At 45.3% G+C, this 17,366-nt stretch overlaps 1 protein-coding gene across 1 annotated transcript; it reads left to right on the plus strand.

Moving 5' to 3' along the window:
* The first annotated feature begins 4,595 nt into the window (after positions 1–4,595).
* On the plus strand, positions 4,596–7,559 carry LOC110713296. Its single transcript, XM_021891754.1, has 3 exons — positions 4,596–4,685; positions 4,771–5,023; positions 7,087–7,559. Exons 1-3 carry the CDS (start codon positions 4,596–4,598, stop codon positions 7,557–7,559), a joined length of 816 nt encoding a protein of 271 aa, XP_021747446.1.
* Positions 7,560–17,366: the final 9,807 nt, after the last annotated feature.

A 17,366-nucleotide genomic window follows, 5' to 3' on the forward strand; every position in this document is an offset into this window, starting at 1 on the left:
CCTGATCTTTCTTCCATAAGGGAATTTGATGGAAACCAGAATAGGCGTCCATAAAACTCATCAAGGCATGACCCGCTGTTGAGTCGACCAGGTTATCAATTTTAGGCAGAGGGTAACTGTCTTTGGGGCACGCCTTGTTTAAGTCTGTGTAGTCTACACACATTCGCCAGGTGCCATTCGGCTTTTTAACAAGCACCACATTTGCAACCCAGTCTGGGAAGTAACATTGCCGAATGAACCCTGCATCAAGTAATTTTTTAACTTCGGCGGCTGCCGCCTGACTTCTTTCTTCGCCATGGTTCCGCTTCTTTTGCCGTACCGGCTTCTTTTTCGGATCCACAGCGAGTTTATGTACTGCCAGATCAGGACTAATGCCTGGCATTTCATGGACTTCAAATGCAAAGATGTCCTTGTATTCTTTCAATAGGTTGTGAAAGTCGTCACCAAGGTTTCTCAGAGCAGTCGTCCCAACTTTGACTGTTCGGTCAGGACGTGAGTCGTCTAAGATCAGGTCCGCATGCTCACCATCCGGCTGAGGGCTATTTTCTTGCTTTTCTTGTGGACTCTGTCTGGGACGCCTTTCTCTTTTTGTCGCCTGTTTCTTGAACAGGCGCACTCTCCTTGACATTGTCAAGGTCTGTTTTTTCTCCACTTGACCCAGTGGCCATAACAGTGGGCTTGACATCCGAGAGATAGCACTCTCGGGCCATCCTCTGATCTCCCCTTAGGGAGCCGACTGTTCCATTATCCCTCTCAAACTTAAGCAGCATAAGAGACGGGATTATAACAGCCTTGGAATTATTCAGGGTTGGTCGACCCAGAATCATGTTGTAGGCCGAGAGTTCCTCTACTACTAGGAACCGGACTACCATGTGTCATCCTTCCCCTTTTTCGCCCAGGCGAATGGGTAAATCTACTCGTCCCAGTGGGTGGACGACTCCTCCTCCAAACCCTATTAAAGGGTGGGAGGCCGGATGTATGCAGTCCGTCTGATATTTCAGTTTTGACAGACATTTGCTGCTGATGAGATCTGAGGAGCTCCCGGTATCTATGAGGATTCGGCCAACTCTCTGGTTGGCCACTTTACATTCAATAACGAGAGGGTCGTCATGCGGCCCCCTTACCCCTCCTAGATCCTCTTCAGTGATGACAATCTCAGGAAATGTATATTTGGACGGCCGTTCTTGGTGAACGGAATTTACATCTAACCGCCTTATATTATCTTTGTTGCCCCTAATAGTGGGGCCGCCTCCTGAGAAGCCGCCTGCAATGGTGTAGACGACTGCATCATCTGTATCGGAACTGTCGGCCTGTTGATTCTTTTTGGCCGACTGCTTTTTTGAGGAAGTGTTCCCCGTAGATTTCTTGACATAAGTGTCAAGATCACCTTGCTCAGCCAAGCGGTCTAGGTACCGCATGAGACTGATGCAGTCATTGGTGTGATGACCAACGTCATCATGATAAGCACAGATTTTGTCTTGGTTCCGGTTGTTTGCAGAACCCTTCATGGGGACCGGCTTCTCAATTGAGAACCGTCCCTTTATTTCTTTTAGGATAAACTGGTTATCCTTGTTAAACACATACTTTGGGGAGTATGGTTTGAATTCTTTTTTCTTTTTCTGGGCCGGCTGTTTAGAGGAATCAACCGCCCAGACCTCTTTTCTTTTCTCATCTTTGTTAGACGACTGTTTCTGTCGTCCTTCTCTTTTGTCGAACCTTTTCCCGTCCGACTGTTTTATCGTACACAGATCAGTTGTATATAGGCTTCTGCTTCAATCAAGGCCTCTTGAAGAGTCGCCACCCTTTTTCGAACTAAATCAAATTTGAAGGTAGACCCGTCTTTGAGACCTCTAAAAAAGTCAGTATAAGCTACCTCATCCGGTAACCCTTGAATCTGTATTCTCATCAGGTTGAACCGCCTGATGTAAGAACGAAGCCCCTCCTTCTCGCCCTGCTGAATTGTTCCCAAATCAAGGGTCGTTTTCTTCGCAGGGATGTTCATGGCGAAGTTGGAGGCAAATAAGTAAGCAAGCGTCCTGAAGCTGTTAACACAACCAGTCGGCAGGTTGCCGAACCATTGCTGTGCGATTCCCTTGAGAGTCGCTGGGAAACACTTGCACCAAGTGGGATCATCCAACCCTTGAAGGTACATCAGGTTGGTGAATGCCATCAGATGGTCTTCTGGGTTAGTAGTGCCGTCATAGGCGCCTACTAGTACATTTTTTACTTTGGCCGGCTGAGCGGCTTCAGTAATTTCCTTGGAGAAGGCCGACGGCTGTTCACCAAGTCTAAGCAACCGTAGCTGCCAGTCCATAGGTTGGACGTTTTTTGCTGCAGGTCCACCAAATGGAGGTGGCTGCATAAAATACTGTTGTTGCGGCACAAATGGTAAGTTTGGTACCGCCTGGGCACTATGAAAGCCGGACTGACGGGAGGTGCCGCCTGACTGACTCTCATGGTACGACTGAGTATGCCTCATCGAGGCATTTCGCAAACTGTCTTGAAAATTTGAAGTAGAAGCCGACTCTGACAATCGGTCACTCTTCTTCTGCTCTAGCAGTAGCCGAGCATCTGTGAACGTTTGCTTTGACCCGTCCGCCTGAATATGACGAACCGGTTTCCTATTTCTCGTAGGATAACGGAATTTTGTGAAATGAAGAGCAGGTGGCTCCCGCTTCTTGGATTTAGGATGAGGAGTCGCCTCTCGCCCATGAACTGGCTTCCTCTTCAGTGAAGTGGAAGGTTTTTTGGCCGACTGCTCTTTGACTGAAGCAGGCGGCTTTTTGTTAATCAACTCTTGAATCTCTCCCTTGAAGTCCCTCATGAAGGTCATGAGTTCGTTCCTTGTGATGGGAGCAGACCCATCAGTCGGCTGTTGCCGAGCAGGCGGTGCGCCTGCTGGCTCGCTTCCTGTTTGAAGATGCTCCCGTTCCCTCCTTTCGGTATGACGGGTACGTCGGGCCCTTAGGGTCCCGTCTGGAGCTGTATGAGTTTCCACTTCAAATTCACTTTCGGTGTCATGATCCGTCTGAACTTGAGGGTCGTTTAGGGGACGCCTCTCTTCAGGAGTCGGTACAGACTTGGATGCCATCTCTGAAGTACTCTCCCCACAGACGGCGCCAAATGTTTTGGGGTTTTCTGATGTCCTGCGGGAGAGTTACAATTCCGAGACTGGAACCGGACGACTGTACCTGCAAAATAACGGAGACTCCTGAGAGCTCCGCCTCCAACGGTCAAGTTAGTACCTGATTAAGGAGTAATTAATACGGAAATTAAAGTAATAAGACCTCTCTAGGTGAGAGTGTTTAATGTTGGTAATCTACTTTGTTAGCGAGATTAGCCGGTTATTAGTGTTACGTAATGTTTCTGTTCTTCTCTGTTCTTCAGGTGAGATTAATTTCTTGATCAATTGCCTCTCAATTTCTTGATCCCTTTTAATGAGGATTAATTAAGTATTTATAGTCTTGAGAAGCGTGCCACTCTCTAGGTTTAGGGTAAACCTAGGGCTGACCGGGCCTCTAGACAGGATTGGGCCTTGTTGGCCGGTTTTCCCATTTGGCATGGGTGGACACGTGGCGTGCCTCGATTGGTCCGTAGAGGACGTATCTGTGATTGACACGTGGCAGGCTCCTATTGGCCTTCGTGAAGGACACGTGGCGGAACCTGGTTGGTCCACTTGTCAGACGGTGATTGGTGGATAAAAATCCCCTAATCAGAGAGGAGGAAGAAAGGAAAAAATGGAACGAGAAGGGCGATCCCTTCAACATCCACGTCTCCTCTAAGGACCGGATCCAAATGGAGGGGAACTAAAAGAATTTTACCCATCTACACCCGCTAGGAGACGGGTATAGAATCAGGGTGCTGCCTAAGAATGGCACCATCGCCTGGGGTGACGATCAACAGAACGCCAACAGCTATTTCGGCTGTTATGAGGCGGCATTCAAAGTTGGCCTTCGCTTCCCCCTTCACTAGGCGGTGAAGGCAATTTTAAGAGGCAACGGCCTTGGAGTCTGGCAACTTACCCCCAACTCTTGGACAAACATTCTGGGGTATGTTGCCGCCTGCGAGTTTTAGGGGCTTAACCCCGGCTGGGAGGCTTTTGGTAGTATGCACTATCTTAGCAGAAGCCCAGGTGGCTGGAAGGCGTGGTACACTCTAACCACGCAGCCTCAGTATATGATGACCCTGGACAAGGACTCAAAGTTCGATGGCTGGAAGCACAGGTTCTACCTGATGTCAGCCCCAACCAGACGGGAGAATTATGAATTCCGTCTGTACAGTAAGAAGCCCGACTTGTTAGGCAAGAAGTGCGCTCTTCCCCGGATCCTAGAGGAAGATTTTGACAAGATAATTGAGGCAGACTTTTTCGGCCTCACAGACACAACACTGTTAACTGGGGAAACAATAAAAGTTCCCAAGAACTGGATCCCCAAGAGCGCCTTGTTCAGGGATGAATGTTTCTTAGCCGCCTGCGGGCTAGGGCACGTGTTTACAAAATGTATGTGCCTAAGTTTATATCCGTCTGTAGTATTTTTCTATCGAAATTGATTTATGATATTGACCAATTTATTTCCTTTTGAAAAGAAGCATTAAACATGTTGCAGTCGGAGAAAACTCCCAAGCGGTCTTCTGCAACCATCCGCAAAGATCTTGCGGAGAAAGCTGCGGCTGAGGTCAAGGACAAGGTATCAAACGCCTGACCCTTTCATAAGTTGATCCTTTAAAATCATTTTTCCCGGATGCTAACCTTAACTTTGGTTATTTTTGCAGGGAGGAGAGGTTGGACAGTCGTTTGAGAAACAACTCAAACGGGCTAGGGAGGATAACCCCGCCGTTCTTAACAAAATTAAAAAAGCCACCTCTACGTCAACTCCTGGCGCCTCAGCCGGGCATCAGCAGATGCGGATAGCGGGGCGAAACGAGAAGATAGGCGTCAGCTTGTGCCTTGATCTCGTCAACCCCTTATCAGCAGTCGCGGGGTTCACCACGCTTGCAAGCCGTTCCCGCTTGGCCGGCTCTGAAGGTAAGAACCCTTTTGAATCCCCGCTTGAGCTGGGGTGGGCTTTACGGGTTAAATCCCACTCTCAACAGACATCATCTTCAGACGACTGACAACAAATAGGTGCTGCCTTAGTTTCGCACTCATTACGTATTGATTGTGGTGCAGATCAATCTCCCCGCTGGCCAGACGTCCAGAAGCATGCCAAGGCCATGCTGGAAGCCGTCCGGAAGAGGGATAAGGACAATATCCCTGGGATAGAGACGTTCAATCTTGAACGCATTCTATCCCTTCTGGCTGAGGTAAGAAACTTGTCAATTCAATTTTATTTTTTCCAAGTGTTTTATCCCGCCTGCAATACTTGTGCCGCCTGACTTTTTGCAGACCATGCTGCGGGTGGATGACGAGGGTTAAATTGGTCGCTACAATCTAGCTCTCAATCAAACAATACTTATACGAACACCCTATAACCAAGTACAATGGCAAATAAAGGTTAGGTCCACGAGGAACGAGAGTAATTGCAAATCAATCTTAAACCTAAGCTAGTTCGAAATCAATGGAAAATGGTGTTCTAAAATACTACTAATAAGATGGGATAAACCAGATAAACTAAGACACTAGGGAAGACGGGATTTCACCAAACCATTGGTAACTACGCAACAAGGAATCACAGAGACAAACGGGATATGCAAAGACTATATGTCTGATCAATATCATGTGGTAGGAAGACAACGGGCAATATTAAGCTTGGATTTCTCATGCACTTAACATTACTCGATACATAATCAAACCACATTCAACAATGTAATACTCAATTCACAATCTCTTGTTCAAATTAAGAATATCATGCAATCAAATTCAAGATTCTAGGTTAGCTACTCCTATTATAATGAATTAACATGCAATCGCATATAATCAATTTAATCACAATCCGTTTATCAAAATCAATCCTCAATTACATAGATTACCTAGGCCGGGTTTCATCCCGAAACCCTAGCTAGGAGACTACTCAAACATATTCATAATCAAAGCAATAATGAATTCCAAAAGCATAATAGATATAAACATGAATTCTGATTAAGAAATAATAAAGCTTGATTAATAAACAAGAATGAATAATACCAATTGTATTGATGCGAATCAATGGAAAAGTTTAGAACTTTGATATCCGTCGTCAATGGATAATACAAAGAATCTTCACAAATCTTGCTTCAAATAAATCCAAGAAAACTAAAATCGCTAGAATAATCTCTAAGAAAACTAATGAATCTCTAATACTAAGAACGTTCTCCAATAACTCTCTACAAAGGCTCTCAAAAACTATCTCTAAAACTCTCTCTAAATCTCCCTCTTAACCCTCACAATAGGGTTATATATATATATGTTTTAATTTAGAAAGCAATTGCGCAGGCTGCCCTTCGTAAATCAGCGCGGCCGTGCTAGAAGTGGCACGGACGTGCAAGCATGGCAGTAGCTGATCCGCAATTTATTCAATTTTGGCACGGTCGTGCTGAATTTGGCACAGCCGTGCTAATTCCTTGCATGGCCGTGCTAATGCCTGGCAAGGCCGTGCTAATGCCTGGCACGGCCGTGCAAGCATAGGCAGGAAGGTTGCAGGCACTTTGGTCTTCTTAAAATAGTCACAACTTCTTATCTAGGGCTCAGTTTGAGGCGTGCAATATATCGTTGGAAAGCTCTTCAAATCTACTTTCCAATGCAATTAGAGTCACTCCATTATCATTTGTATACCGAAAGTTATGAGCAAAATAGTGAACAGGTGTCATATTTGTGAATTGTTCTGTCTTGCCTGCTACTTAACTTGCCTTTCAAGGCCTTGAGAACCGCAGCAAAGCCTTAGCTTGGTGGACTAGGATCGATGATAGCCTGATTACGCACCAATGGTTTGGGACTCGACATAACTTGGTCAACTATACCTGTTAACACACCAAAAACAGACTGAAACCCGTGAAGCACGTAATATGAAGGAAACGAGTGTAACAAGGCAATAAACGACCAAAACAGGCCTAAATACATCCAAAATCACCCATTTATATGCCTTAAAGCGCTCCCTAATGTGCGCTTGTCAGTGGACGGGCTCAAATGTCCTTATTCCCGCAAACAGGAAGAGGTAAAAAGGGCCAAAAAGTTCGCCATAGACGCTGATAATATTTCTTTACACTCGACTATCGTAAATGAACTTGAAACTAAAGCAATAATTATGACACAGACGTCTAGAATCCAGCAGCTAGAGTTAGATCTAAAGACAACCAATCAGCGCGCGACGGATGCTGAGACGGCTAAGAAGGAGGCGGAGGAGGCCCAGAAGAAGGCAGACGAGAGCGCCAAGAAGGCTGATGAGGCGCTTAAGAATGCCCAGACGGACCTTGGCACACTTAAAGGAGTTTCCGAAGAGAACACCAAACTGAAGACCAAGGTTCAAAGGCTGGAGAAGGAGGCTTCTCAGGCTCAGATAAACTTTGCAGCAACCTTGGAGGCGGAGCAAAACCTCCTTGTTGCTGAGAGTGACGCTGACAATGACGCCCGTATGAAGATTGCCTAGGTTGCCTTGTACCCAGACGCGGATTATAGCATCTGGGCACTGGCGCACAGCTATGCCGAGTACGTGGTGTACTTGAGAGAACAAGGGGAGCCAGAGACTGCCTCTTTTAAAGCCTGTGTCAACTCTTACAACGACCCTTCCGCGCCTGAGTTTCCTTGTCCTGGTGAAGCACAGGAGATACCCTCAGATGATGAGGAGAAGGAGGAGGACCAGGAGGCACCTTCTGCAGGCTAGAAGTGACCATTCAGCAGTAGTATGCCAATCTCAGCTTTTTTTTTTCTTTTATTCAGCGGCTGTATGCCAAAACTTACTTTTTCCGGCCTGCGTGCCGAGTGTCCTTGTATTTACCGGCTAAGGAGCCGAGTTAATTAACAATTTCTTTCTCCTAGACGGGGTCCGGTTAACATTTGATCCACTACAACCGTTTGGTTGGGTGGACTTTTATGAAATGCACCGACTAAGTCGGTTTTTATCATTTTGCATTTGAATTTTTATTTTGTGAAAATTTTAATTTTTCATTTTTTCCTAACTTATCAAAAGCATGCGGCGATTTTTTGCCTAACTAACCAATAGTCTGGCTGTCCTTGCCCCGGGACAACTGTGTGATTGGTTTCAAGTGGAGTTGGTTGATTGACTTGAAAACGTCTAATGCTGCAAAGAGCTTGATATGTTTGTAAGTCAATCAATCAAAGTTGTGATTGCCCCAAACCAAGTGCACAACCGTACACTAACAGGCGTTCCAGTCACTACCCAGACGGCGTTTGTCCGTCTAGGTAGAGATTTCATAGCCATTGAACAACTCTTTTGCCCTAATTGGGGTAGGAAGTGCAATTTTGGAATAAATAACCTAAGTGAGACCTTCAGCCGGTGACCGATTGATGCCCCATGGCATCCGGTATTCGGCAACTTTGATCATTCTTCACAGGTCATTTTTATCAGACGTTCAATCTTTGCATGGGTACGTAGAACCGACAAATAGTCTGTTCTCTGCGACGGTTGCACCCGGAGGGGTGTCGCCGGACGCCTTTGTCCATGTTGGGACAGGCGATTTTATAAAATGAGCAACCATCCGGCCATTTTAGCCTCTGGTCTTGTTTGAGACCGGTTGTATAGCCACTAAACGTTTTTGTGCTTTGTTTTTAGTCGAAGTATTGAATTTACACTAAGTATCGAACTTAGTTGTTTAAACGAACGAGTCTGTCTGGGTATTACCCAGACGGACAGGCAATTATTTAATCTTACCAGGTATCAAACATGGTTAGGTAAATGAAAAATTCGTCTGAGTATTACCCAAGCGGATAATCATACTTAGTTAAATGAACAAAGTATCGAACTTAAATAAACAAGAGATCCGAGTATTACCCAGGCGGTCAAACAAATGTAACCTTTACTAAGTATCGAACTTAGTTAGGTAAATGGAGAATCCGCCTGGATATTACCCGGATGATAATCAAACGATAACTAAATTTTTGCAAACAAAGTCTGAATCTTCATTAATTGACTCACTGTTTACAAAAAGTTTACATACTCATAAGTAGTACTTTTTTAGATTGGCTACATTCGAAGTTCTAGGCAAACGCCTGCCGTCTGGAGTTTCCAGGCGGTAGGTGCCATCCCTTACTTCTTCATAGATCCGGTAGGGGCCTTCCCAATTTGGGGTTAGCTTCCCCAGCTCATTGGCCCTACCGGTTGCCTCCATTTTTCATAACACTTAATCATCAACTTTCAAAGGACGCTTGTGTACTTTTTTGTTGTAGGCTCTCGTCATTCTCAGACTGTAAATCTCATGACGCAAGGCGGCATTGCCCCTGCGTTCCGGGAGTTAATCCAATGCCAGGCGCATTGCTTCCCATTTTGCCTCTTCATCATATAGCATGACTCTGAGAGTCGGCTCGTAACGTTCGATGGGCAAGACGGCTTCAGCACCGTAAACCATGATAAATGGGGTTTCACCAGTTGCCCCTTTTGCTGTTGTCCGGATGGCCCACAGGACATGGATTAACTCTTCTGCCTTTAGGCCACCGGCTCTTTCTATTTTCTTCTTAATGCCGTCTGAGATGAGTTTATTGAAGGCTTCAACTTGGCGTTTGTTTGGGGCCGGCCAACAGATGCAAAATAGCTTGAGATCCCCTGATCTCCCAACCAAGTTTTTAGCTGAGGCATCTCAAACTGAGGACCATTATCAAACACCATAGACATAGGTACCCCATACCGGGTGATAATGTTCTTCCAAATGAAGGAAATTACGTCTGAGGTCTTGATGTTTTTAACCGCCTCAGCCTCCACCCACTTGGTGAAATAATCCACAGCCACCAAGATGTAACGCTTTCCGCCTGGAGCAGGCGTGTAAGGACCTAGAATGTCCGTGCCCCATTTTGCAAACAAGATTGGGCTGTGGATGGGCGTCAGATCAGTAGCCGGACGGTGAATGAGTTTGCCAAATTTTTGGCACTTGTCACATTTCTTCACCAATTCCTTGGCGTCTGCTTCAAGAGTGGGCCAAAAATAATGTTGTTTGGCTCTGACGGCTAGGGACCTACCGCCTATATGCGAGGCGCAGAATCTCGAGTGCAAGTCTTCGAGAACTTCTTTCCCCTTTTCTGGGGTGACACACTTCAACAAAGGCCTTAGAAACCCCGCCTTGAAGAGTTCTCCATTTTTCAACTCGAAGCGTGCAGCTCGCTTTTTCAGGACGGCTGCTTCCTGTGGCGAATCAGGAAGTGTACCGTCTGAAAGGTAGGCCTGGATGCCATCCATCTAGGTAGAGCTTCGGTCCAGAATTGCAATGGGATCCTCACAGATGCTTCTCTTTTCAAGAACTTTCCAAAAGACTGACCGAGGCGTATCATGGCAGGCGGAAGACGCCAGCTTTGACAATGCATCCGCCTGGTCGTTTTCCGACCTAGGCACTTGACTCAGACAGAATTCCTCAAGTGCCATGGTCTTTTCTTTGACTGCCTGAAGATATTTAATCATAGCCGGATGAGTAGCCTCGTAGCTTCCCTCATACTGGCTAACGACCAATTGAGAATAAGAGTAGGCGTCAATTTTCATGGCCCCTGCCGCCCTACACATGCGAATGCCGGCAAGCAAGGCTTCATATTCCGCCTCGTTGTTAGAGGCTTGAAATTTGAATCGTAGTGTATACTCAAATCTGTACCCTTCAGGAGACTCGTAAATTACGCCTGCACCACAGCCGTTCTTAGTAGAACTCCCGTCTACATACACCTTCCAAACCTGATCAAGATTATCCGAAGCCACCAGACGGGTCATTTCAACAATGAAGTCGGAAAACGCCTGACCTTTCACCGCCTTTCTTGATTCGTAAGTGATTTCAAGACTTTACATTTCAATAGCCCATTTCAACATTCTCCTAGATGAGTCCAAGGTAGACATTAGCCGCTTGAGTGGCTGGTCAGTGTAGATCACCATCGGATGTGCCAAAAGGCTTCAATTTTTTTAATGCCATATACAAAGCAAGGCCAAATTTTTCAACCATGGGGTACCGGAGTTCAGCATTTTTAAGAACATGGCTAATGAAGTAAACCGGGAGCTGCACGCCGTCTTGCTCAGCAAGGAGAACGACACTGAGGGCATGATCTGTGACGGCTAAGTACATGTACAACGTCTCCCTAGGCAAAGGGCTGACCAACCTAGGTAGAGAGTGTAAATGCTCTTTCAAACTCTGGAACGCCGCCTCAGCCTCATCCCCCCATTCAAATCTAGTCTTCTTCCTAATTGCTTGGAAGAAGTAGAGGCATTTATCGCCTGACCGGCTGAGGAACCTCCCCAAGGCGGCCAGACAACCGGTGAGTCTCTGAACTTCCTTAACAGAACGGGGTGACTTCATGTCAATCACCGCCTGTATCTTTTCAGGGGTTGCCTCTATCCCCCTTCGATCAATCAGGAATCCGAGAAACTTCCAAGACTCAACACCAAAGACGCATTTCTTAGGATTTAACATAACCCTATGCCGCTTGAGGGTGGTGAATGTTTCTCGGAGATCAGCAAGATGATCCTTCTGTAGCTTGGATTTGACTATCATGTCATCAATGTACGCCTCCACATTCCTCCCAATCTGATTAATGAAGACCGTATTAATCATCCGTTGGAAAGTGGTAGGCGCATTTTTCAAGCCAAACGACATCACAGTATAACAAAATAACCCCTGATCAGTGACGAAGGTCGTCTTCTCTTGGTCTTTCTTCCACAGGGGTATCTGATGGAAGCCGGAGTAGGCATCCATAAAGCTCCTCAAGGCGTGACCAGCTGTAGAGTCGACCAGACTGTCGATCTTTGGGAGCGGGTAACTGTTCTTTGGACACGCCTTGTTGAGGTGTGTGTAATCAACACACATGCGCCAGGTCCCATTCAGTTTCATAACAAGGACCACATTGGCTACCCAGTCGGGAAAATTACAGGGCCAGATGAACCTGGCGTCTAGCAGCTTTTTGACTTCGGCAGTTGCCGCCTGACTTCTTTCCTCGCCGTGGTTTCTTTTCTTTTGCCGGATGGGCTTCTTTTTGGGGTCCACGACGAGTTTGTGGACGGCGAGATCCGGGCTGACGCCTGGCATCTCTTCCAGTTCAAAGGAAAAAATGTCTTTGAATTCATTCAGCAGAAGGTGCAAGCTTGCACCCAAAGTAGCATGAGCAACTGTCCCAATCTTCACAGTACGCTCTGGATGGTTGTCGTCCAGAGGTATGTCAATATGCTCACCAGCCGGTTGGGGACGGAGCTCATCTGACCGTTCACCGGTCAGTGATTGCTATTTTTTCTCTTTCTTCACCTCCACCAGCAGAGGTGCCTTTCTTTTCTTCCCAGCTGCTGGTGGGACAGGCGCAGGGTCGGCATCCTTGACATTGTCAAGGTCTATTGGTTCCTGGCCGTCTGGGGCCACACTGTCTCTGACGGATGAGAGATAACACTCTCGGGCCGTCTTCTAATCCCCATTCAGGGAACCCACAGTGTCGTCATTCCTCTCATACTTGATGAGCAGGAGAGATGGGATGATTACTGCCTTGGCTAGGTTGAGGGTCGGCCGGCCAAGGATAATGTTGTAGGCGGTATACTCCTCAACAACCAAGAATCTGACGACAATATGTCGTCCTTGGCCCTTCTCTCCCAGCCAGATGGGTAAGTCAATTCTTCCGGATGGGTAGACCATCCCACCCCCAAAATCAACCAAGGGGTGGGTGACCGGATGCATGCTGCTGACGTTATATTTCAGCTTTTGCAAGCACTGAAGGCTGATGATGTCTGATGAGCTGCTAGTGTCAATAAGAATTCTTCCAACCAGTTGGTTGGCAACCTTACATTCAATGACAACCGGGTCATCATGCGGACGCTGCCCCTATCCTTCTCAGTAATCAAGATGTCTGGGAAGGAGGTGCTTGCAGACGCCTGCTCATCATCATCCTTGTCCATCTTTCTAAGATGGCTCTTGGTGCCCCGGATGGTAGGGCCACCACAGGAGAACTGACCCTTGTTTTTCTTTTTTGCCCCGGCTGGGGACTTAGAAATGTAGGACTTTAACAGATCTTTGTCAGCCAGACGGTCCAACGCCCGCTGAAGACTGAAGCAGTCGTTGGTGTCATGGCCGACCACCTCATGGAATTGACAGAATTTATTTTTGTTTCGTGACTGGACAAAACTCTTCATTGGATTCGGCTTCTCAATGGACATCCGGTCCTTTACCTCCATGAGGATGGAGTTGCAGTCTTTGTTAAACTCGTATTTAGGAACGTACGGTTTAAACTCTTTCTTTTTCTTATGGGACGGCTGGTCAGAGTCAGTAACCGCCCTAACTTCTTTTCTTTTCTTGCTCTCTTCTTTATTTTTGGCCGGCTGAGCTGACCGGCTGTCTTTCTATTTGTCGGACTTCTTGGAGTCTGACTGGCTTCCAAGCGAGCAGAGGTCGGTAGCTTGGATGTAGCTTTTCGCCTCCGTCAAGGCCGCCTGTAAGGTGAAAGCCTCTTTTCTGACTAGGTCGAACTTAAAGGTCGACCCGTCTCTTAGACCCTTGAAAAAGTCTGTAAAAGCTACCTCGTCAGACAGACCTTGACTCTGAATTCTTATCAGATTGAACCGCTTGACATATGAGCGCAGCCCTTCTCTCTCTCCCTACTTAACAGTGCTTAAATCAAGACTTGTTTTCTTAGCAGGGATGTTCATTGAGAAGTTGGAAGCAAACAGGAAAGCGAGCTTCCTGAAGCTATCGATGGACCCGGCTGGCAAATTGCCAAACCATTGTTGGGCAATGCCCTTCAATGTAGCCAGGAAGCACCGACACCAAGTTGCATCATCCAACCCCTGCAGATACATGAGGTTGGTGTAAGCCATGAGGTGGTCTTCCGGATTAGTGGTACCATCATAGGTTACAACCAACACATTCTTAACCTTGGTCGGCTGAGCCGCCTAGGTTATCTCCCGGGTGAACGCAGAAGGTTGTTCACCCAGGCGCAGCAGACGAAGCTGCTAGTCCAATGGCTGGACATTTCGATATGCTACCTGACCTCCAAAGCAGGCCGGCTGCATGAAGTTAGGAGGATACTGTCCGTAAGCCTGAGTAGGCACATACGGTACAACTCCAATCATGTGAGGGCCAGAATGGACGGTATTATCGCCTGTCTGGCTCTCATGTAAGGAGGGTGCACTCCCTGCAGAAATATTGTTGAAGATGTCTGGAAAGTTCGACGTTGCAGCCGATTCAGACAGCGATTGCTTTCTCTTCCGGTTAATGATCTCCCGGGCATCAAGAGTTGATTTTTTACTTCTCATCGGCTGCTGAGTCCGGCGAGTGTTATTGGTGTTCTTCCCAGGAAGGAGAATTTTTGACCAATCAATGGTCCCGTCTACCTTCTCCTTTGGATGAGGAGTGGGCTGCCGGTTTCTGACTGACTTCCCCTTCTCTGGAGGAGTCTTCTTCGCCGACTGACCTTTACTTGGGCCAGCCCAAATTTTGGTGATCAGCTCTTTAATTTCACCCTTGAAACTTGTCATGAATCTCATGAGTTCGTCTCGGGTGACAAGTGCTGATCCAGCAGCCGTTTGGGTTTCCCCTTCCGGCTGCCCAGTGGGTCGGTTTGGACCCGCCTGGGTGGCACCCCGCTCCAGAATATCTCTGGGTCGGATGCTCTTGATTCTGAGCGAGCCATCCTTGGCTGTAAAGGATTCGAGTTGAGGATCCTCATCCTCCTTGTCTATAAAAACTTCTGGGTCGTCGTCCAGACGGTTAGGGGGTGGTAAAGACTCTTGAACCATCTTCGAGGTACTCTCCCCACAGATGGCGCAAAATGTTTGGGTGTTTTTGTCCCTCGGGAGAGTTACGTCACGAAGTCTGATCCGACCGAGCTGTACCTGCAAAATAACGGAGACTCCGAGTGGTTGGAGCTCTGCCTCCGACGGTCAAGTTAGTAACTTGATAAGGACTAAAGAGGACGAAAATTAAGGTGGGTATCTGCTCAGATTCCAAGCTCAGGTGTTTCTCTGATGTAAGAGAATGCAAGTGTAATAAATGGTAAAATGTTCCCTCAAAATGAGGACATCTCTCTATTTATAGGGTCTTTGGGAATTGTGCCCCTGATTAGGTCACTGAACCCTAATCATTGGTGGGCTGTGCGTTTTGCGGCGTTCTCGGGATTTGGGCCTGAAGGCCTCCATTTTTCCCTTTATTTTTGGAGTGACACGTGTCAAGCAGGGATTGGTCCACTCCGGACCATTCTGAGGCTGACATGTGTCATCCTCTGATTGGGCCACGTGGAAGGGTAAAATTACCCTAACCAATTATTATTATTATTATTATTATTATTATTATTATTATTATTATTATTATTATTATTATTATTATTGTTATTATTATTATTATTATTATTATTATTATTATTATTATTATTATTATTATTATTATTATTATTATTACTATTACTATTATTATTATTATTATTATTATTATTATTATTATTATTATTATTATTATATTATTATTATTATTATTATTATTATTATTATTATTATTATTATTATTATTATTATTATTATTATTATTATTATTATTATTATTATTATTATTATTATTATTATTATTTATTATTATTATTATTATTATTATTATTTATTATTATTATTATTATTATTATTATTATTATTATTTATTATTATTATTATTATTATTATTATTATGCCTTACTATTATTATTTTTCTTGAATAAAAAAGAGAAAACGTGCAGCTTCAGGTCTGCAAGGACGTGCAGAACATCGCGCGTCCGTGCAGAGGCAGTCAGAGGCAACCAGAAACTCAAGAGTAAATTTTTCCTGATTGACACGGACGTGCCAAATTAAGCACGTCAGTGCTACCCCCTGCACGTCTGTGCTACCCCCCTGCATGTCCTTTGCCAAATAAATCAGTAAGTTATTTAAGTTTCTGCTCGAGGTTGCACGTCCGTGCCCATTTCAACACCTCCGTGCAACCCCGAAATTGGCTGGCAGCAGCACTGTTTTAACAAAAATAAATCTCACTTCACTCACAACTCCTCTCACGAAATTCTCTCTCTCTTTCTCTAAAACTCTTTTCCTACTCCTCCATATTAACTCAAATCCATACTCAAACCCAAATTCTCACCCAAATTCAACTCCTTATACCAAAATCTTCACTCCTTTTCAACAAATTCACAAACTATTACTCCTTTTTTCACATTCAAACCTAAAAATCACCCAAAATACTCAAACCCTAACCTTAGCTTGAAAATTTTATTTAGGGGTTTCTTGTGGGTTGTAATTCAAGGCAATGGGTTGAAGGAGTAAGTTCAAGCAAGCAAAAGGAAGGTTAGAAAAGTTCATTTGCGGGTTTTACACCCACGATAAGCTCGATATGATCGTTCCTCCCTTTCACTAATTTTATGTTTAAATTCTTGAATTTTTGCATGAAATTGCTTGAGCAAGTTTGTTTGAATTGGTTGTGAGTGATTGATAGTTGATAATTACAAAGTTTTAGTGAATTTGATGGTGTTTGGTGAATGTTGTGAATATTGAATTCTTATAAGTGTGGAATTAAGGAGTTGAGTTTTGTGAATGAGGAACATGCTTGTTAGAGGAATTTTTGTGTTGGTTTGTTTGATAATAGTGAATGAAATTGATGCTGAATTGTTGTGGATGCATTATTGAAGTAGTCTTGGTTGTTTGTTGATTGGCCTTGGCTTGGTTATAGGTGGTGACTTAGAGCTTGACTTAGTGATTTTGTTGTGTTCATTAGTGATTGATTAAGCCTTTGGTTGTTGTCTTAGTGGACCTAGTGCCTCTAGTGTGTTTGTTGTGTTGATTGTTTGGTTGTGGTATGTTTATTGCCTTGCATAAAGACCAACCATGAGCCGAAGAAACCGACCTAAAAACACGGATGCTAGGTACCGCAACCCCTATCCTCCTCCTCTCATTGATCCACCACAAGTGGACACTATGGGAATCGTGTTCAATGACCCAACCCTTTTGAACAACTATATTAGAATAAGTAGGAGGAGAGTTCGACCTACCAAGTTCTATGACGAGAGTGTTGCCAAGGCTTTAGGGATAGGGGATGATGTTAGGATACTTTTCGAGGGATGTGGCCTAGTAAATTGGCTAGATTTAAGCGCCCTAACCTACAAAAGGTTGACACTTGAATTCCTTTCCACCCTTCAAGTACAACGAGACAACAATAGATTCCCCCGCCGCCTTACCTTCCGACTCATGAACACCCAACACAATATAAACATAAGGAGGGTGAATCAAGCTTTTCGGTGGCCAACTAACGGTACCATAGGACCAAAGGATAGG

Source organism: Chenopodium quinoa, unplaced genomic scaffold (assembly GCF_001683475.1).
Source record: "Chenopodium quinoa cultivar QQ74 unplaced genomic scaffold, ASM168347v1, whole genome shotgun sequence".
Lineage (NCBI taxonomy): Eukaryota > Viridiplantae > Streptophyta > Magnoliopsida > Caryophyllales > Amaranthaceae > Chenopodium > Chenopodium quinoa.

Excerpts from the sequence above, each read along its gene's own strand:
- LOC110713296 (XM_021891754.1), top strand. The coding sequence starts at position 4,596 with ATGTTGCAGTCGGAGAAAACTCCCAAGCGGTCTTCTGCAACCATCCGC. Across the intron at positions 4,686-4,770 it reads CGGCTGAGGTCAAGGACAAG|GGAGGAGAGGTTGGACAGTC; the intron begins GTATCAAACGCC and ends TTATTTTTGCAG. Across the intron at positions 5,024-7,086 it reads CCGCTTGGCCGGCTCTGAAG|TGGACGGGCTCAAATGTCCT; the intron begins GTAAGAACCCTT and ends TGCGCTTGTCAG.